Source organism: Leuciscus leuciscus (genome assembly GCF_965113295.1).
Source record: "Leuciscus leuciscus genome assembly, chromosome: 11".
NCBI classification, from domain to species: domain Eukaryota; kingdom Metazoa; phylum Chordata; class Actinopteri; order Cypriniformes; family Leuciscidae; genus Leuciscus; species Leuciscus leuciscus.
Window position 1 is genome coordinate 495,001 of NC_138735.1, and position 22,500 is coordinate 517,500.

The 22,500-nt window shown below is 45.5% G+C and overlaps 1 protein-coding gene and 1 long non-coding RNA gene across 4 annotated transcripts in view; one reads left to right on the forward strand and one right to left on the reverse strand.

Moving 5' to 3' along the window:
- Positions 1-22,500, forward strand: part of dnajc13 (DnaJ heat shock protein family (Hsp40) member C13) — an 84,776-nt gene that overhangs the window by 23,071 nt on the left and 39,205 nt on the right. For 2 of the 3 annotated variants that reach the window (XM_082184533.1, XM_082184535.1), the window contains 14 exons: positions 2,678-2,769; positions 2,848-3,014; positions 4,430-4,509; positions 4,596-4,765; positions 10,646-10,745; positions 10,820-10,927; positions 11,189-11,344; positions 11,840-11,896; positions 11,968-12,089; positions 14,826-14,901; positions 16,586-16,681; positions 16,756-16,896; positions 20,167-20,184; positions 20,511-20,593. In XM_082184533.1, the coding sequence (XP_082040659.1) occupies positions 2,678-2,769; positions 2,848-3,014; positions 4,430-4,509; positions 4,596-4,765; positions 10,646-10,745; positions 10,820-10,927; positions 11,189-11,344; positions 11,840-11,896; positions 11,968-12,089; positions 14,826-14,901; positions 16,586-16,681; positions 16,756-16,896; positions 20,167-20,184; positions 20,511-20,593 (1,466 nt within the window). The remainder of the gene's footprint in view (positions 1-2,677; positions 2,770-2,847; positions 3,015-4,429; positions 4,510-4,595; positions 4,766-10,645; positions 10,746-10,819; positions 10,928-11,188; positions 11,345-11,839; positions 11,897-11,967; positions 12,090-14,825; positions 14,902-16,585; positions 16,682-16,755; positions 16,897-20,166; positions 20,185-20,510; positions 20,594-22,500) is intronic. The other variant, XM_082184534.1, reaches the window with a different exon arrangement.
- Positions 20,834-22,204, reverse strand: LOC309509738. The gene is made up of 2 exons (XR_014210048.1): positions 21,655-22,204; positions 20,834-21,592 (listed from the first exon to the last, which is right to left on the reverse strand). It is a non-coding gene; the product is annotated as an uncharacterized lncRNA (long non-coding RNA).

Consider the following 22,500-nt stretch of genomic DNA (forward strand, 5'->3'; position numbering starts at 1 on the left):
ACTCTAGACCGAACACATCAGCGCATAAACACACACTCTAGACCGAACACATCAGCGCATAAACACACACTCTAGACAACACACATCAGCACACTAACACACGCACTCTAGACCGAACACATCAGCACATAAACACACACACTCTAGACCGAACACATCAGCGCATAAACACACACTCTAGACCGAACACATCAGCACATAAACACACACTCTAGACCGAACACATCAGCGCATAAACACACACTCTAGACCGAACACATCAGCGCATAAACACACACTCTAGACCGAACACATCAGCGCATAAACACACACTCTAGACCGAACTCAAGCACATAAACATCTTCATTTTAAGTACATTTGTTATTTTTTAACGATCAAAATAACTATTTTCAATCCATTTTACTTTAGTAATCCGATATATTTCAGAGTAAAACATGTTTAATTTGGGCTACACTTTATTTCGATGGTTCAGACATTCTGCTCACTATAAGACACTTCACAACTAAGTCCTGTTGAGTCGTCGGTCAGTGAGTCCCGTTGAGTCGTCGGTCAGTGAGTCCCGTTGAGTCGTCGGTCGGTCAGTGAGTCCTGTTGAGTCGTCGGTCAGTGAGTCCTGTTGAGTCGTCGGTCAGTGAGTCCTGTTGAGTCGTCGGTCAGTGAGTCCCGTTGAGTCGTCGGTCAGTGAGTCCTGTTGAGTCGTCGGTCGGTCAGTGAGTCCCGTTGAGTCGTCGGTCGGTCAGTGAGTCCTGTTGAGTCGTCGGTCAGTGAGTCCTGTTGAGTCGTCGGTCAGTGAGTCCTGTTGAGTCGTCGGTCGGTCAGTGAGTCCCGTTGAGTCGTCGGTCAGTGAGTCCTGTTGAGTCGTCGGTCAGTGTCATCAGTGTATTTTGAGGAGCATCATCATAAAGAGTTTGCAAATATTAAGCAGACACTACTAATACTCACATGACCTCTAGTTGACCTGTAGCTACACAGTTACTCATAGTTAGTCGGTTGTCTAAAGTAGACTATTGAAATAAGGTGTTACCCTTGATTTTATCCATGGGAAGAATTGGGATTGGATTGTGGAAAAGTGTGTGTTAGAAACTGTGTGTGATTCCTTTATAATGATGATAATGATAATGCTATAATAGTAGGGCTAACCCTATTAGCCCATTAACTGTTAGTCGACTAGAAGTCAACATTTTATTAGTCGGTAGTTGCAGAAAAAAAAATCCACAGGAAGTGGCGAAATCACACAGGCTGTGACGGACAGGTCATTGACGGCAGGATATGCAAACATTTACCGTTCATTTATAGACCTCAAATATGGCTTATCACTTGAAACATGTTAGTAGTAGCAACTTTACAAGTTAATGTCAACCTAGACAAATGTGCGCTATTACTAGAGCATGTTCAAGTGTTAGTGTGGAGAGCTCTTACTGCATGACACAGGCGGCGAGCGCATCACTGCATTTAACTTAAAATACTCCATCATTCTCGATCATACAAATATAAGAGTAATGCAAACTGTAAAGGGTCTACTTTTATTTCTGTAAACTCACAATAACAACAAACGTTGTGTTCTGTAAAATAATGAAAGCAAACAGGAAGTGTTTTCTGCCGTCTCTGTCTCAGTCAGAACTGGAGTGTGTCTCATGAACCGAAACTCAGCGTATACTTCACAGACATGAGAGATATATCTATAGAAAGCTTGAAGTGTCTGTATTTGAATGAACAGATTTAAACAGAAAATAGATATTCTCAGATTATGTAATCCGTATGAAATGTGCATGTAGGTGGAGATGACGAGTCAGCATCGTGACTTAATCTCTGCAGTCAAAAACACTGAAAACATTACCAATAAATTATTAAAATGCTTAAACCGTCTCTTTCTGTTTCTGTCACGATACACACATAATCATTACATTTGCCTGTGCACTGTGGCTTTATGTGTGCGTTTGAGCGCTGATTAGGCTATACGTGTTTATATAGGCAATTAAAGGCGCATTATTATGATTTATGGCTAAACACGTGATTAGTCGACTAATGGCTTAAGTGGATGACTATTAGTCGACTAGAAGAATCTGTAGTCGAGGGCAACCCTACATAATAGAAATAATAATTTATATATAGAAATTCGGGCAACAAATTTAAAATAAGGTTCTGTTAGTTAACATGAATGGGCACTGAAAAACGCTTTACAGCATTTATTAATTTTATCTAATGTTAATTTTAGCTTTTACTAATACATTATTCAAACCAGAAGTTGTATCTGATAATATTATTGAACAGACCTGAGCTGACATGAACAACACACAGCTGGACTCTTACTGCAACTAATGTGTTGCTTACTACAACAACAAATATTGTAACCAGAATGTGCTGACGTGGAGTGTGTCTGTGTGTTTGTGTGTTTGTGTGTCCGTCTGTTTGTGTGTTTGTGTTTGTGTGTCCGTCTGTTTGTGTGTTTGTGTGTCTGTGTGTTTGTGTGTCCGTCTGTTTGTGTGTTTGTGTGTCCGTCTGTTTGTGTGTCCGTCTGTTTGTGTGTTTGTGTTTGTGTGTTCGTGTGTTTGTGTGTTTGTGTTCGTGTGTTTGTGTGTCCGTCTGTTTGTGTGTTTGTGTGTCCGTCTGTTTGGGTGTTTGTGTTTGTGTTTGTGTGTTTGTGTTCGTCTGTTTGTGTGTTTGTGTTTGTGTGCAGGTCTTTGCTCTGATCTGTGATGCGGAGAATCCTCAGGTCTTCAGCATGGAGTTTATCCGCGGTCAGATCCGGAAGTACTGCTCCACTGACAGGTGTGTGTGTGTGCAGGGACTCTCTGCTCTGCTCTCCTGATGTCAGCGTGTGTTTGACGCGTGTGTTTGTGTGTGCAGGGACTCTCTGCTGGCGAGTCTGCTGGACAGCGTGCGGGCGTCTGGGAACAGGGATGTGTGTGTGAAGATGGCGAGCTCGCGTCGGGGTCAGCGCTGGGGTCTGATCAGCACTCCTGTGGACGAGGAGGTGGAGAGTCTTCACCTTAGATTCCTCGCCGCGCCGCCCAGTACGACACACACACACACACACACATGCACACACTCTCATCGTACAGTGTCTAAAAAAACTGTGTTTTACAAGATCTGAAGAGAATTTTGCTTTGTGATTTAGTACACAAACCTCACGGTGTCATCTGCTTTAGTGCTGTTAGCAGGAGGGCTGAACATTGATATTTATCTTCTAACTGTTAATGTGTGTGTGCATGTATACAGAATATGTGTTTTTATACTCAGTCGTTTAAACGTTTGAGGTCAGTATCAGTAAGGTTTGTTTAAATAAAGAAATTAATACTTTAATTCAGCAAGGACGTGACAGTAAAGACATTTATAATGTCACAAAGATTCTGTTTCAAATAAATGCTATTCTTTCAATTCATCAAAGAATCCTGAAGAATAAAATGTATCAGTTTCCACAATAATATATAGCAACACAACTATTTTCAACACTGATAATAATCATAAATGTTTCTTGAGCATCAAATATCATATTAGAGTGATTTCTGAAGGATCATGTGACACTGAAAACTGGAGTAATGATGCTGAAAATTCAGCTTTGATCACAGGAATAAATTCACAACAGTGAAAGTTATTTTTAAAAACAGTTTTTTTAAATTGGATTATTACATGGCTTGGTTGAATTCCAATGTAGAATGCGGTGTGTTATTTCTTGATATCAGCCGCTGCGAAGTATAACACACCGTTGCCATGAAAAACAGCGTGTTGCTATGGACGCGGAACGGACTATTTTCTTTAGCGGAAGCAATACAATTGTTTTTTAAATCAATAATTTGTGTCAATTTATTAATTTATTTTGTAGGTAGCCATGTAATAAGCGGGATAATGTATTGCGAGGCGGTTATTATAGCGAATAACAACCCCTTCAGGCTCCGCTTCGCGTCGGGGTCCCGTTCAGCCTGTCGGGGTTGTTATTCGCTATAACAACCGCCTCGCAATACATTATCCTTTACATAATATTTCACTGTTGTTACTGTATTTTTTTATCAAATAAACGCAGCCTTGGTGACAGAATAGACTTTCAGAAACATTACCGACACCAAAAGAGGCAGATATGATAAAAAGGAGAATTAAAACACACTAAAAACTAAAGTAAATAAATGTTTAAAAAGTAAAAAATCAAATTAATAAAATAAAAATAATAATTCCCACTGCCATCATTGTTTTTTCATTTTAGATCTGAAACGCATTCACTTTGAATAATTTTATTCAAATCACATTTATTTGTATAGCGCTTTTCCCAATACACATCGTTTCAAAGCAGCTTTACAGAAAATGCATGAGTCCACGTTACAGTTTAGAGTGATCTGTAATCAGAGGTGACTGTCTAAGTTATGCATTTCAGAAACAAAATCACAGTTAGCTAAAAATGTATATAATAAGTCATGTTTTTTGTTCTTTATTCTAGATGGCAATTTTGCGGATGCCGTGTTCAGATTTAATGCCAACATCTCGTACAGTGGTGTGTTGCACGCCGTCACTCAGGACGTGAGTGTGTTCCCACGGCTCTCTCTGTGTGTGTGTGTGGTAACTGGGTTTCAGTGTGACCTGTCCTTCTGCTCTGTGTGTTATAGGGTCTTTTCTCAGAGAATAAAGAGAAGCTGATCAGCAATGCGGTGCTGGCTCTGCTGTCTCAGGATGTGGATCTGCCCGGGCCGAACGTGGAGCTGGAGGCCCAGTTTCAGGCCATCAGGAGACTCGTGGCGTCCAAAGCCGGTTTCCAGGCCTTCACACAGCTCCCGAAGTACGGCTCGTCCCACCACCTCTGCTGCAGAGATACACAAACACAAACTATCTGCATTCACACACCAGATCAATCCGTTTATATCGCATTTAAATGCTTGAGATTAATGCAGTGTTAAGCTGAGACTGTGATACTCATGTGTTTAGTCGGATCGACTCCTGCTTGATTATTCACCGTATCCTCTCGGTTCACACTCACGTTGCCCTTCTCTGTATCTGCACATGTTTGTCTGGGTTGTAATGAAACCCCTCTGTTGTCCTAAGGTCTGGTCCCATGGGTGGACTCGAACCTGCAATGTAAATATTATACATATATCTCAGTGTACCCTTTCTTTCTCTCATCCGCCCATCTGTCTCTCCTTCGGCCTTCCTATCTGAAACCATTTTAAGGAAATCTTCATTTGTCTTGCTGTTTTACATTTCCCCTTTTTTAAACACTTTACACCTGCTTTCTCTCTTTCTCTTAACTGTCATAAAACTGTCATAAATCATTTTATTGTGTTTCTCTGGGTCACTGAGATGTATGAATCGACTAGTTGTGTTCCTGTCCTCTATTTATACATCTACAATTCATTCAGTATTTGTTTAGAACCATGCAAATATTGAATGGACTACCAGAAATCTCTCTCTCTCTCTCTCTCTCTCTCTCTCTCTCTCTCTCTCTCTCTCTCTCTCTACACTATATTGCCAAAAGTATTGGGACACCCCTCCAAATCCTTGAATTCAGGTGTTCCAATCACTTCCATGGCCACAGCTGTATAAATCAAGCACTAGCCATGCAGACGCTTCTACACACATCTGTGAAAGAATAGGTCGCTCTCAAGAGCTCAGTGAACTTAAGCGTGGTACCGTGATCGGTTGCCACCTATGCAATAAGTCCATTCGGGAAATTTCCTCACTACTAAATATTCCACGGTCAACTGATAGTGGTTTTATAACAAAGTGAAAGCAATTGGGAACAACAGTAACTCAGTGGTAGTCAACAGCTACAGACCAAAAAACTTCCGTGGGCTTCAGATTTGCTCAAGAACAGTGCGTAGAGGTTCATGGAATGGGTTTTTATTGGTGTAAAGCGTGAGGTGCAGTGGTGTAAAGCGTCGGGTGCAGTGGAGTAAAGCGTGGGATGCAGTGGTGTAAAGTGTCGGGTGCAGTGGCGTAAAGCGTGGGATGCAGTGGCATAAAGCGTGGGATGCAGTGGGGTAAAGCGTGGGATGCAGTGGCGTAAAGCGTGGGATGCAGTGGCGTAAAGCGTGGAATGCAGTGGGGTAAAGCGTGGGATGCAATGAGGTAAAGCGTGGGATGCAGTGGGGTAAAGCGTGGGATGCAGTGGCGCAAAGCGTGGGATGCAGTGGGGTAAAGCGAGGGATGCAATGAGGTAAAGCGTGCAGTGCAGTGGGGTAAAGCGTGGGATGCAGTGGAATGCAGTGGAGTAAAGCGTAAGGTTCAGTGGAGTAAAGCGTGGGATGCAGTTGGATGCAGTGGTGTAAAGCGTGGGGTGCAGTGGAGTAAAGCGTGGGGTGCAGTGGAGTAAAGCGTGAGGTGGCGTAAAGCGTGGGATGCAGTGGCGTAAAGCGTGAGGTGCAGTGGAGTGAAGCGTGGGGTGCAGTGGAGTGAAGCGTGGGGTGCAGTGGAGTAAAGCGTGGGATGCAGTGGAGTAAAGCGTGGGATGCAGTGGAAGCGTTGGGTGCAGTGGAGTGAAGCGTGGGGTGCAGTGGAGTAAAGCGTGGGATGCAGTGGAAGCGTGGGATGCAGTGGGGTAAAGCGTGGGGTGCAGTGGGGTAAAGTGTGGGATGCAGTGGGGTAAAGCGTGGGATGCAGTGGGGTAAAGCGTGGGATGCAGTGGAGTAAAGCGTGGGATGCAGTGGAGTAAAGCGTGGGGTGCAGTGGAGTAAAGCGTGGGATGCAGTGGTGTAAAGCGTGGGGTGCAGTGGGGTGCAGTGGAGTAAAGCGTGGGATGCAGTGGTGTAAAGTGTGGGATGCAGTGGAGTAAAGCGTGGGGTAAAGCGTGGGGTGCAGTGGAAGCGTGGGGTGCAGTGGAGTAAAGCGTGGGATGCAGTGAAGTAAAGCATGGGGTGCAGTGGAGTAAAGCGTGGGGTAAAGCGTGAGATGCAGTGGGGTAAAGCGTGGGATGCAGTGGAGTAAAGCGTGGGGTGCAGTGGAGTAAAGCGTGGGATGCAGTGGGGTAAAGCGTGGGATGCAGTGGGGTAAAGCGTGGGGTGCAGTGGAGTAAAGCGTGGGGTGCAGTGGAGTAAAGCGTGGGGTGCAGTGGAGTAAAGCGTGGGGTGCAGTGGAGTAAAGCGTGGGATGCAGTGGGGTGCAGTGGTGTAAAGCGTGGGATGCAGTGAAGTAAAGCGTGGGATGCAGTGGGATAAAGCGTGGGATGCAGTGGTTTAAAGCGTGGGGTGCAGTGGAGTAAAGCGTGGGGTGCAGTGGAAGCGTCGGGTGCAGTGGAAGCGTCGGGTGGAGTGAAGCGTGGGGTGCAGTGGAGTAAAGCGTGGGGTGCAGTGGAGTAAAGCATGGGGTGCAGTGGAGTAAAGCGTGGGGTGCAGTGGAGTAAAGCGTGGGATGCAGTGGGATGCAGTGGAGTAAAGCGTGGGGTAAAGCGTGGGGTGCAGTGGAAGCGTGGGGTGCAGTGGAGTAAAGCGTGGGATGCAGTGAAGTAAAGCATGGGGTGCAGTGGAGTAAAGCGTGGGGTAAAGCGTGAGATGCAGTGGGGTAAAGCGTGGGATGCAGTGGGGTAAAGCGTGGGGTGCAGTGGAGTAAAGCGTGGGGTGCAGTGGAGTAAAGCGTGGGATGCAGTGGGGTAAAGCGTGGGATGTGGGATGCAGTGGGGTAAAGCGTGGGATGCAGTGGAGTAAAGCGTGGGGTGCAGTGGAGTAAAGCGTGGGATGCAGTGGTGTAAAGCGTGGGGTGCAGTGGGGTAAAGCGTGGGATGCAGTGGAGTAAAGCGTGGGGTGCAGTGGAGTAAAGCGTGGGGTGCAGTGGAGTAAAGCGTGGGGTGCAGTGGAGTAAAGCGTGGGGTGCAGTGGAGTAAAGCGTGGGGTGCAGTGGTGTAAAGCGTGGGGTAAAGCGTGGGATGCAGTGGAGTAAAGCGTGGGATGCAGTGGAGTAAAGCGTGGGGTGCAGTGGTGTAAAGCGTGGGGTAAAGCGTGGGATGCAGTGGAGTAAAGCGTGGGATGCAGTGGGATAAAGTGTGGGATGCAGTGGTTTAAAGCGTGGGGTGCAGTGGAGTAAAGCGTGGGGTGCAGTGGAAGCGTCGGGTGGAGTGAAGCGTGGGGTGCAGTGGGGTAAAGCGCGGGATGCAGTGGAGTAAAGCGTGGGGTGCAGTGGAGTAAAGCGTGGGATGCAGTGGGGTAAAGCGTGGGGTGCAGTGGGGTAAAGCGTGGGGTGCAGTGGAGTAAAGCGTGGGATGCAGTGGTTTAAAGCGTGGGGTGCAGTGGGGTAAAGCGTGGGATGCAGTGGAGTAAAGCGTGGGGTGCAGTGGAAGCGTGGGGTGCAGTGGAAGCGTCGGGTGCAGTGGGGTAAAGCGTGGGGTGCAGTGGGGTAAAGCGCGGGATGCAGTGGGGTAAAGCGTGGGGTGCAGTGGAGTAAAGCGTGGGATGCAGTGGAGTAAAGCGTGGGGTGCAGTGGAGTAAAGCGTGGGGTGCAGCGGTGTAAAGCGTGGGGTAAAGCGTGGGATGCAGTGGAGTAAAGCGTGGGGTGCAGTGGTGTAAAGCGTGGGGTGCAGTGGGGTAAAGCGTGGGGTGCAGTGGGGTAAAGCGTGGGGTGCAGTGGAGTAAAGCGTGGGGTGCAGTGGTGTAAAGCGTGGGGTAAAGTGTGGGATGCAGTGGGGTACAGTGGAAGCGTGGGGTGCAGTGGAGTAAAGCGTGGGGTGCTGTGGGGTAAAGCGTGGGATGCAGTGGGGTAAAGCGTGGGATGCAGTGGGGTAAAGCGTGGGATGCAGTGGGGTAAAGCGTGGGGTGTAGTGGAGTAAAGCGTGAGGTGCAGTGGCGTAAAGCGTGGGATGCAGTGAAGTAAAGCATGGGGTGCAGTGGAGTAAAGCGTGGGGTAAAGCGTGGGATGCAGTGGGGTAAAGCGTGGGGTGCAGTGGGGTAAAGCGTGGGGTGCAGTGGAGTAAAGCGTGGGGTGCAGTGGAGTAAAGCGTGGGATGCAGTGGTGTAAAGCGTGGGATGCAGTGGAGTAAAGCTTGGGATGCAGTGGGGTGCAGTGGTGTAAAGCGTGGGGTAAAGCGTGGGGTGGAGTAAAGCGTGGGGTGGAGTAAAGCGTGGGATGCAGTGGTGTAAAGCGTGGGGTAAAGCGTGGGATGCAGTGGGGTAAAGCGTGGGATGCAGTGGGGTAAAGCGTGGGGTGTAGTGGAGTAAAGCGTGAGGTGCAGTGGCGTAAAGCGTGGGATGCAGTGAAGTAAAGCATGGGGTGCAGTGGAGTAAAGCGTGGGGTAAAGCGTGGGATGCAGTGGGGTAAAGCGTGGGGTGCAGTGGAGTAAAGCGTGGGGTGCAGTGGAGTAAAGCGTGGGGTGCAGTGGAGTAAAGCGTGGGATGCAGTGGTGTAAAGCGTGGGATGCAGTGGAGTAAAGCTTGGGATGCAGTGGGGTGCAGTGGTGTAAAGCGTGGGGTAAAGCGTGGGGTGGAGTAAAGCGTGGGATGCAGTGGTGTAAAGCGTGGGGTAAAGCGTGGGATGCAGTGGGGTAAAGCGTGGGATACAGTTGGGTAAAGCGTGGGGTGCAGTGGAGTAAAGCGTGGGATGCAGTGGTGTAAAGCGTGGGGTGCAGTGATGTAAAGCGTGGGGTGCAGTGGAGTAAAGCGTGGGATGCAGTGGGGTGCAGTGGTGTAAAGTGTGGGGTGCAGTGGGGTAAAGCGTGGGATGCAGTTGGGTAAAGCGTGGGGTGCAGTGGTGTAAAGCGTGGGATGCAGTGGTGTAAAGCGTGGGGTGCAGTGGCGTAAAGCGTTGGATGCAGTGGGGTAAAGCGTGGGATGCAGTGGCGTAAAGCGTTGGATGCAGTGGTGTAAAGCGTGGGATGCAGTGGCGTAAAGCGTGGGGTGCAGTGAGGTAAAACGTGGGGTGCAGTGGTGTAAAACGTGGGGTGCAGTGGAGACGTGGTCTCTGGAGTGACAAATCACGCTTCTCTGTCTGCCAATCCGATGGACGAGTCTGGATTTGGCAGTTGTCAGGAGAACACCACTTGCCTGACTGTATTGTGCCTAGTGTAAAGTTTGGTGGAGGGGGGATAATTGTGTGGGTTTGTGTTTCAGGGCTTTTCCCCTTAGTTCCAGTGAAAGGAACTCTTAATGCTTCAGCATTCCAAGACATTTTGGACAATTTCGTGCTCCACTTTGTGGGAAGAGTTTGTTGATGTTCCTGTTCCAGCATGACTGCGCTCCAGTGCACAATGCAGGTCCATAAAGACATGGATGAGGAGTTGGGTGTGGAGGAACTGGACTGGCCTACACAGAGTCCTGTGCTCAACCCGATAGAACAGCTTTGGGATGAAATAGAGCGGAGACTGAGAGCTTCTCGTCCAACATCAGTGCCGGACCTCACTAATGCACTTTTAGAAGAATGGTCAAAAATTCCCATAAAAACACTCCTAAACCTTGTGGAAAGCCTTCCCAGAAGAGTTGAAGCTGTTATAGCAGCAAAGGGTGGAGCAACTCCTTATCAAACACTACAGATCAGGAATGGGATGTCATTAAAGTTCATGTGCATGTTAAGGCAGACGTCGCAAAACTTTTGGCAATATAGTGTTTCTATCTATCCACCTATCTATCTTCATTTATTTATTTTTCTGGGCCATATATAATGTTATAAATATAATATATATTATAAAAATGCGAGTAACACTTTTTTTGTCTTTTTTGTCAATTGCTTGATGTTTGTGTTGCAGGTTTAGAGAGAAATTGGGAGTAAAAACCGTAAAAGCACTGAAGAGGAACAACAACGGTGTGACGCACGCCGCCATAGACATGCTGTGTGCTCTGATGTGTGTAAGTATGATGATGAAAGCGTGACAGATTGACATTAATGTGCAGATCCTGACGTGACGTGTGTGTTTCTGCAGCCGATGCACGACGACTACGACCTGCGGCAGGAGCAGCTGAATAAAGCCTCTCTGCTCTCCTCAAAGAAGTTCCTGGAAAACCTACTGGAGAAGTTTATCAGTAATGTGGTGCGTCACGTGTGGGTGTGTGAGTGTGTGGGTGTGTGTGAGCTGAATAAAGCCTTGCTGCTCTCCTCAAAGAAGTTCCTGGAGAACCTGCTGGAGAAGTTCATGAGCAATGTGGTGTGAGTGAGTTGAGTTGAGTGAGTGAGTGAGTTGAGTGAGTGAGTTGAGTGAGTGAGTTGAGTGAGTGAGTTGAGTGAGTGCTTGAGTTGTGTGTGTGTGTGTGTCTCTGAGTGCTTGACTCAGTGTGTGTGTGTGTCTCTTCAGGATCAGGGCACCGGGGCGTTAGTGATCAGCTCTCTGCTGGACTTCCTGACCTTTGCCCTCTGCGCGCCATACAGCGAGACCACGGAGGGCCAGCAGTTCGACATGTTGCTGGAGATGGCGGCGTCACACGGGCGCACGCTCTTCAAGCTCTTCCAGGTCTAGAGCTGCAGCTTTCATACACACTGCTGTCTCTACGGCTCAGAGTTTAGAGTTCAGAAGATGTGTTGATGTGTCTGAAAGAGTCTCTTCTGCTCAAAGAAAAATGCAATAAAAACAGTGAACTATTATTCCAATGTAAATCATATGTTTTCTATGTGAATATAGTAAAGTGTAATTTATTCCTGTGATCAAAGCTGAATTTTCAGCATCATTACTCCAGTCTTCAGTGTCACATGATCCTTCACAAATCATTCTAATATGATGATTTGATGCTCAAGAAACATTTATGATTATTATCAGTGTTGAAAATAGTTGCTATATATTATTGTGGAAACTGATACATTTTATTTTTCAGGATTCTTTGATGAATTGAAAGTTCAAAAGAACAGCATTTATTTGAAATATAATTTTTTGTAACATTATAAATGTCTTTATTGCCATTTTTGGTCTATTTAATGCTTCCTTGATGTGTATATTTCCGTCTCTCCACAGCATCCCTCCATGGCCATCGTGAAAGGAGCCGGTCTGATCATGAAGGCCATCATTGAGGTGAGACCTGCAGTTCCTGCCACGTGTTTGTCTGTGTTCCCTATAAGTCTATTAAACTGTGTGTGTGTCAGGAAGGAGATAAGGAGATCGCCACTAAGATGCAGGATCTGGCCCTGAGCGAAGGAGCTTTACCCAGACACCTCCACACCTCCTTGTTCACCATCAGCGCTGACCAGCGGATGCTCACCAACAGGTCAGGCTCATCACGGTCCACTACAGGACACCACTGACCTCTTACACTGCAGGACATCACTGACCTCTTACACTGCAGGACATCACAGTTACACTGCAGGACATCACTGACCTCTTACACTGCAGGACATCACAGTTACACTGCAGGACATCACTGACCTCTTACACTGCAGGACATCACAGTTACACTGCAGGACTTCACTGACCTCCTACACTGCAGGACATCACTGACCTCCTACACTGCAGGACATCACACTTACACTGCAGGACATCACAGTTACACTGCAGGACATCACTGACCTCTTACACTGCAGGACATCACAGTTACACTGCAGGACTTCACTGACCTCTTACACTGCAGGACATCACTGACCTCTTACACTGCAGGACATCACACTTACACTGCAGGACATCACTGACTGACCTCCTACACTGCAGGACATCACTTACCTCTTACACTGCAGGACATCACTGACCTCTTACACTGCAGGACATCAGACTTACACTGCAGGACATCACTGACTGACCTCCTACACTGCAGGACATCACACTTACACTGCAGGACATCACTGACCTCTTACACTGCAGGACTTCACTGACCTCTTACACTGCAGGACTTTACTGACCTCTTACACTACAGGACTTCACTGACCTCTTACACTGCAGGACATCACAGTTACACTGCAGGACTTCACTGACCTCTTACACTGCAGGACATCACTGACCTCTTACACTGCAGGACATCACAGTTACACTGCAGGACATCACTGACCTCCTACACTGCAGGACATCACAGTTACACTGCAGGACATCACTGACCTCTTACACTGCAGGACATCACAGTTACACTGCAGGACTTCACTGACCTCTTACACTGCAGGACATCACTGACTGACCTCCTACACTGCAGGACATCACTGACCTCTTACACTGCAGGACATCACTGACCTCTTACACTGCAGGACATCAGACTTACACTGCAGGACATCACTGACTGACCTCCTACACTGCAGGACATCACACTTACACTGCAGGACTTCACTGACCTCTTACACTGCAGGACTTCACTGACCTCTTACACTGCAGGACATCACACTTACACTGCAGGACTTCACTGACCTCCTACACTGCAGGACATCACTGACCTCTTACACTGCAGGACATCACTGACCTCTTACACTGCAGGACATCAGACTTACACTGCAGGACATCAGACTTACACTGCAGGACATCACTGACTGACCTCCTACACTGCAGGACATCACACTTACACTGCAGGACTTCACTGACCTCTTACACTGCAGGACTTTACTGACCTCTTACACTGCAGGACTTCACTGACCTCTGACACTGCAGGACATCACAGTTACACTGCAGGACTTCACTGACCTCTTACACTGCAGGACATCACTGACCTCTTACACTGCAGGACATCACACTTACACTGCAGGACATCACACTTACACTGGAGAACATCACACTTACACTGCAGGACATCACTGACCTCTTACACTGCAGGACATCACAGTTACACTGCAGTTACACTGCAGGACATCACAGTTACACTGCAGGACATCACTGACCTCTTACACTGCAGGACATCACTGACCTCTTACACTGCAGGACATCACTGACCTCTTACACTGCCGGACATCACTGACCTCTTACACTGCAGGACATCACACTTACACTGCAGGACATCACACTTACACTGCAGGACATCACTGACCTCTTACACTGCAGGACATCACACTTACACTGCAGGACATCACACTTACACTGCAGGACATCACTGACCTCTTACACTGCAGGACATCACACTTACACTGCCGGACATCACTGACCTCTTACACTGCAGGACATCACACTTACACTGCAGGACATCACACTTACACTGCAGGACATCACTGACCTCTTACACTGCAGGACATCACACTTACACTGCAGGACATCACTGACCTCTTACACTGCAGGACATCACAGTTACACTGCAGGACATCACTGACCTCTTACACTGCAGGACATCACTGACCTCTTACACTGCAGGACATCACTGATCTCTTACACTGCAGGACATCACAGTTACACTGCAGGACATCACTGACCTCTTACACTGCAGGACATCACAGTTACACTGCAGGACATCACTGACCTCTTACACTGCAGGACAACACAGTTACACTGCAGGACTTCACTGACCTCTTACACTGCAGGACTTCACTGACCTCTTACACTGCAGGACTTCACTGACCTCTTACACTGCAGGACATCACTGACCTCTTACACTGCAGGACATCACACTTACACTGTAGGACATCACACTTACACTGCAGGACATCACTGACCTCTTACACTGCAGGACATCACAGTTACACTGCAGGACATCACTGACCTCTTACACTGCAGGACATCACTGACCTCTTACACTGCAGGACATCACTGACCTCTTACACTGCAGGACTTCACTGACCTCTTACACTGCAGGACATCACAGTTACACTGCAGGACATCACAGTTACACTGCAGGACATCACACTTACACTGCAGGACATCACTGACCTCTTACACTGCAGGACCTCACTGACCTCTTACACTGCAGGACATCACACTTACACTGCAGGACTTCACTGACCTCTTACACTGCAGGACATCACAGTTACACTGCAGGACATCACAGACCTCTTACACTGCAGGACATCACAGACCTCTTACACTGATAATCTCTTTTCTCTCACAGACAGCTGAGTCGACATCTGGTGGGCTTGTGGACGGCAGAAAACCCCATTGCCTTGAACCTCCTGAAGAGGATTCTGGTGAGCCGGACGAGATCTACTAGGGCTGTCAAATAAAAATGTGAATTTCGATTATTCATCGATTTAAAAAAAAACTGCACATTCGAATGCAAAAACTGTGCATTCAAATTGTTGGTGTGTCGAGAGCTGCACGAGACATGATGATGACGTCACTGGCGCGGTGTGTTTCTGTTAGCTTATCCAGTACAGCAGGTGCGGCTACATTGCTAATGTGAAAAATGGCGGGAAAAGGTTCTTTCTGCTGACGAAACCCTCTCAGTTGGAGGCAAAAATGGTGCAATGACACACTTGACCAAACCATCAGTCAGAGCTAAGTGTGTGTGTGTGAGTGTGTGTTTCATCAGCTGAAACACTGTCAACAGAAAGCGCTCAGCGTGAGAGTGTGAAAGCGCTCAGATCAAGAGCGTCTGGTGTTTTTGATGAACAGTAAGTAGATGTAGTGAGTAGAAGTGAGTGTTTCTGAATGTCAGTTTGATATTGTGTGTTCATGTAGTTCATTACGCTGTGTGTTGAAGCGTGTTTTCTCAGGTTACTGATACACAGTTTTATGCACTATCGTAACAATTTTCCTTGCATGCACATTAAGGAAATTATATTTTATTTAAATTTCAATAAAAGATGCGATGCTTGATTTGGTTTATATTTGCTTATTGCGCTCGCTTGCAGCCTCTTGTGGACATAGGAGACAATACAGTACTTTTATCATCTAACATTAGACATATCATGAAAATCTGACTTTTCCCGTGTGTAAGTGCTGTAATCGGTGCTTCTACCAACCCAGAAAACGTGAAAAGTGAAACCCAGTAACTGTGTTCTGGTGAGTCTTTCTCTACAAGCATGACAAATAATAATCCGATCAGATTTCGCTCTCCTTCTGACGTATGAAGAGGATCTTATTATAATATTACCGGCCCTTAATCTGCACGTTTACACATACCAGCCGACATTTGGTTCCACAAGCGACAACAGAGACCAGTTCTAACGCAATGATAAAGATCCAGCAAAGCCTGAAACTGTTCTGTGGTTGAGCACAGACGAGCACTGAACACTATTGACCAGAACATGTCACCGCTGTCTTATAAACACCTCAGGAACTGTGGACACTTGTGGAGAAGTTAAACATGATGATGAGATGATCAATGTAACTCCACAACAACTACAGAAATGTCTCCACTAACATTCAGAAACGCTTCCTGAGTCTCTCCGTAAGGCTGCACTCGCTACTGGTTATTCTGGGATTCTGGATGAGTGAGATTGGCCTGTTTTGTTATTGCCGGAGTTTCTGAAGCTTGTGTAAAGACTCCGCCCTCTTCTGAATGGAGGCGGAGCTAAAGCTCATTTTCATTTAAAGGGACACACACATAAACGGCGTGTTTTTGCTCACACCCAAAAAGGTGCAAATTTGACCAGCTGTAATAAATGATCTGGGGGGAATTTTGAGCTGAAATTTCACAGACACATTCTGAGGACACCAGAGATTTATATTACATCTTGTGAAAAGGGGCATAATATGTCATCTTTAAGTATTGCCTTTAGAATTCGAATATAATTAGAATTTTGCTAATATTTGAGGAAGAAATTCAAATTGAGCTTTTCAGCCATGTAGACAGCCCTGGTGTGCACAGCTATGAATAGTTTCTTGTGAAAGTGTCACAGAAAGCTTTAACTCTGTCTCTGTGCTTAGCCCACGGGTCTGCTGGCGTATCTGGACAGCCCTGACCCCGTGCCGGAGAAGGACGTCGATAGGATGCACATACGGGACAATGTCAAGATTGCCACGGTATAATGATGAACAGCTGTTGTTCTCAAATGTCCTCTTTTAGTGTAAATGCATTAATGACTATATCTCTGCAGGACCAGTTCGGGAGGAATAAAGTGCCGGAGTGGCAGCGTCTGGCAGGTAAGGCTGCGAAAGAGGTCGAGAAGTTCGCCAAGGAGAAGGCCGACCTCGTGCTGGTGCACTGGAGAGACAAGATGGGCATCGCTCAGAAGGAGGTGAGTGACCTCTGACCTGCTGTCTTCTGCTCTGTGCTGCTGGTTTGCTGTAAATGCTAGGCATGTCCACTGCACAAGGCTGGGCCTTTTCCATCTTTGACTCGCTGGTTTTTCATGTTTCTGAGATGTTGTGAGAGCGTGTAGTGCATTTGAGTACAAACTCTGTTGGCTTTTCTCTCTGTAATCTTCTGGCTCTGTAATGGTTTATTAATAATTAACGCTCACACCTTTGCACACTTCTTGACATGGATTGCTCGCGTTGTGATTGGCCGACTAAACATCTGTCAGCTGTGCCTTTCTGTATCTGATTCATGTTCAGAATTTCACAGGGAAAAAAACAAATTACAGATGCACTGATCTACAATCTAAAGTCAATATAAAATATAAATAAAATATAAATAATTAAATGTAAGTATTAGCATTATAGGTGTATATAAAATGTAAGTTTAAGTGAGCGTTCGACGACGGCAGATGTAATCTGGGTAAATGTGCATTAACCGATGCTGATAGATTAATAATTCTGTTATTTACAATAACAATAACCCGTATGATAACAATAAACTGTAACCCTGTAAATAAATTACACCAAAACAACACCACCTACACTGGGTCTGAGTGTTGGACAACACCACCTACACTGGGTCTGAGTGTTGGACAACACCACCTACACTGGGTCTGAGTGTTGGACAACACCACCTACACTGGGTCTGAGTGTTGGACAACACCACCACCTACACTGGGTCTGAGTGTTGGACAACACCACCACCTACACTGGGTCTGAGTGTTGGACAACACCACCTACACTGGGTCTGAGTGTTGGACAACACCACCTACACTGGGTCTGAGTGTTGGACAACACCACCACCTACACTGGGTCTGAGTGTTGGACAACACCACCACCTACACTGGGTCTGAGTGTTGGACAACACCACCACCTACACTGGGTCTGAGTGTTGGACAACACCACCTACACTGGGTCTGAGTGTTGGACAACACCACCTACACTGGGTCTGAGTGTTGGACAACACCACCTACACTGGGTCTGAGTGTTGGACAACACCACCACCTACACTGGGTCTGAGTGTTGGACAACACCACCACCTACACTGGGTCTGAGTGTTGGACAACACCACCTACACTGGGTCTGAGTGTTGGACAACACCACCACCTACACTGGGTCTGAGTGTTGGACAACACCACCTACACTGGGTCTGAGTGTTGGACAACACCACCTACACTGGGTCTGAGTGTTGGACAACACCACCACCTACACTGGGTCTGAGTGTTGGACACCACCACCACCTACACTGGGTCTGAGTGTTGGACACCACCACCACCTACACTGGGTCTGAGTGTTGGACAACACCACCTACACTGGGTCTGAGTGTTGGACAACACCACCTACACTGGGTCTGAGTGTTGGACAACACCACCTACACTGGGTCTGAGTGTTGGACAACACCACCACCTACACTGGGTCTGAGTGTTGGACAACACCACCTACACTGGGTCTGAGTGTTGGACAACACCACCACCTACACTGGGTCTGAGTGTTGGACAACACCACCTACACTGGGTCTGAGTGTTGGACAACACCACCACCTACACTGGGTCTGAGTGTTGAACAAGATTAAAGCTACAATATGCAAGAATTTTTGGCCGCTAGAGGGCGCTACATTCCAAACAACAACAACGACGTAGCTTGATGACGATGTGAAGGAGCGTGGAATGATGGGAACTGTCGTTTTAAACTCCACCGTGGATGTAAATCAGTCAGACGGGAATTGAAAAATCATGTTCATGGATGAGGTTAAGTTTTATTTTATAATGACATGCTTTTGTGGCGAGGGGGGCGTGGTTCAGCGCGGTCTGTAATGGGAAAGAGAAGAGACGAGCAAGTAGGTCAAGTGCAAATGACGAACACCTGTCTTATTGCAGTGATCGGCGTGGAGAGACCGCTTTTAAGCCGCGCGCTGGAACGAGAGAGAGACTGAAGATAAAATTGACGCAGAGGAAGAAAACCGGTGGATCCGAGCTCTCATTTTTGAACTGTTTTGAGCCGTCGCGGTTGCCACAGTGAATGCGCGTTGTGCGTGACTTTTGTTTTGCTTTATTTTAATAAAGTACGAGTCCCAGTCACGCCGACCCCTGTCTTCTTCCTTCCTGACTCTTGAACCTCATCACACTTTTATTTCATTAAAATGAATTAACCGCAAGAAAAGTAAGGTTTAATACTAAATTGGTTATCATAGATGTTACTGTATGTCGAATTCATTGTTGTGATAACGCGACGCAGTTTTACGTGTTCTAAACAATTGTTGTAAAAGTATATTCGAACATACCCACATCATTTGCCAAAATACTGATTAATCTTTATGTATAACACATGCTATATTTATTTACATGGCCATAAACACCAGACGTGATAAACAATGTCAATAAACTAAACACAAATCTAAAGCAATAATACTTCCCTTACATAAACATAACTATTACCGAATGCTACATTAGGAAAATATCAAATTAAGCATGCTTTGTCGACAGAACCAGCAGCAATCGGTAAAGAATAAATGTGTTCCATAACGACTGCAAGAAGCAAGCTAACGTCTGTTGCTTGATAGACGCCATAGATATAAACACATATATATCTATGGATAGACGCTACAACTACAACTTCCGCATTTGTCCAGGACTCCACGCAGTACGAGCGGAAACCGAGGGTAACGCGGATATGACGCAATTGACTGGCGACTCCCAGCTCCCCCCTGCTCTAACGCCCCGTTTCCTTGGTTAAAATCGCAATTTTCTCACGATTTAAAAATAGTTGGAAACATTTGGGATATCGTAAGTAATCAACTTAACAAAATATATAACACTGGCCTTGAGATTATGGGATATTTTAATGCAAAATTCTTGCATATTGTACCTTTAAATGCACCGTCTTGCATTTAATGATGTCATCTAATGACATCTAAATGTTATTCCCGAGAATAATAATTCTGGGCACTGATGTTTGTTTTGCTGATATGAATCATTTTCTGCAGCTTTGGAATCATGAGCATGAGTTACAAACTGATCCTCATCATAATTTCTTCGCTCTTGAGCCTCCAATCACACAATTTCATGCATTTGCCTTGTTGAAATTGAAACCATGTTCATCATGAACATCTAGTATTCAGCAGTGTGATTGGTTGACCTCAGGACCAATAACCTCTCTTATCTCTGCCCCCCACCGGCTCTTATTGTGGTTTCTGCTGTCAATCAATGCAGCAGGACAGGAATAACCTGGTGAGTAGCATTATCCAATCAGAGACCTCCACCTCTGTTAGACCCTCCCCTTCTCATGTCACTCACTTTATCATGTCACATGGGTTTATTCTGCTGTTACACATGCGCTGTATTAGATCAGTGTGTTGACATCCGTGTCTCTTCTCAGGACGGCATATTTATGTGTGTTTATAGCAGGATCATAACTTCATATCATATGTGCTTAATTTCACCACTCTAGTGTTGTCTGCATTATCCTTACATCCCTGTGTCTATTATTTATATGTAGTCGTTGTCTTATAAACCAATATTGCGCCACTGCAGTAATTCTGTCACACTGATTGTAGAACGCAAACCAGAAGCCGGTCATCCTGAGGAAGAGACGACAGCGGATCAAGATCGAGTCCAACTGGGAGCTGTTTTACTACAGGTACAGAGAGAACATGCTCTTCACTGATGAAGTTTAAAAACAAGAGAACAGTCAGTAATAAAATAAGAACAAATACACAAATTACAAGCAGAGATGAATACTAAATAACAAAGTTACAAAGTCTAACAGTATTCAGTATACAGAAATTAATAATTAAGCCTAAAAGTAAAATAACACTATTTGTTCACTGTATAAATATTTTGAAGGAGTAACACCGCACTCACGAACAACAAGGTGCCAGACAAACAAAACTGAAGATCTCAAAAAATAAATAAAACTGTCTGCACACTTGAATCCTTTCAGCAAATTTAATAGCCAAGCTTTCGGTCAAACGACCATCCTCAGGGCATACAAACAGTCAATGTAGCAATCAACTTAACTGTGTTCAAACACATCAGGATAATTAACAGTGATTACCACACCTGTGGAAGCCAGGTAGGAGAGTTGTAGTCCAATAGTGGGAGTTGTAGTTTTTCTCTAACCTACCCAACATATTGAGTAATCTACATAATTTACACATTTACTCCCCATAGTGAAAAACCCCCCATTACAAGAAACAAACATAAGTACAAATATACAAAAATACAGAAATACAAGCACATATATACATATATATATACATACATACATGCTGTACAAGTACATGGAGACTGCAAGGACATCAGCAAAAACCTTCATAAACTGCAGTATTATGAAGCACCTCTTAGCACCTCTTAGGGATGGTAACTATCCCTGTGGCAATTGTGCCCAATGTAATAATACACACAAGACCTGTAACTTTAAACATCCCAGATCCGGTAAGAGCTACAATGTGAAGGGCATTATTACATGTAAAACTAAGAATGTTATTTACATTTTAAGATGTCCTTGTGACATGGTGTATGTGGGAAAGACCACACGTAGTTTAAAACAGAGGATAAGTGAGCATAAAAGCTCTATCAGACGTGCTGACCCTAACTACCCTGTGGCCTGTCACTTTACAGAGTGTGCTCATTCAGTCTCTTCTCTCCGCTTTCAGGGAATTGAGCAGATTAAATTATCTAGAGGTGGCAAGTTGCAACATTGATAAAGTGCTATGCCAAAGGGAACTGTACTGGATTCATTCTGTGGATGCCTTATGTCCCAAAGGTTTAAATGTGGATTTCGACATGAGTGTCATGTTATAGTCACAGCTGTACTGTTTTTATAAGTCTTGAATACTGCAGTTTATGAAGGTTTTTACTGATGTCCTTGCAGTCTCCATGTACTTATACAGCATGTATGTATGTATATATATATGTATATATGTGCTTGTATTTTTGTATATTTGTACTTATGTTTGTTTCTTGTAATGGGGGGTTTTTCACTATGGGGAGTAAATGTGTAAATTATGTAGATTACTCAATATGTTGGGTAGGTTAGAGAAAAACTACAACTCCCACTATTGGACTACAACTCTCCTACCTGGCTTCCACAGGTGTGGTAATCACTGTTAATTATCCTGATGTGTTTGAACACAGTTAAGTTGATTGCTACATTGACTGTTTGTATGCCCTGAGGATGGTCGTTTGACCGAAAGCTTGGCTATTAAATTTGCTGAAAGGATTCAAGTGTGCAGACAGTTTTATTTATTCACTGTATAAATAAAAAGTTAAATTTTTGTTAAAGCTGTATTTTGTTGTTTTATTAACATTAATGACACAGACAACAGCAGGAATATTAGGCTGCTGTCACTTTAAGGCCGAATAAACAGACCGAAAAATCTGACGAACATCTGGTTTCTTTTTCAACTGTTCACTTATGACATAACCCAGAGAATACTTGCTGAGATGGGTATTTAGATTAATTTGATGAAGAGTTTGGGTTAGGTTTTCGCCTCCTCTTCTGCCTTTAAAATGGGGCAGCTGGTCCGTACGGATCAAATGCGA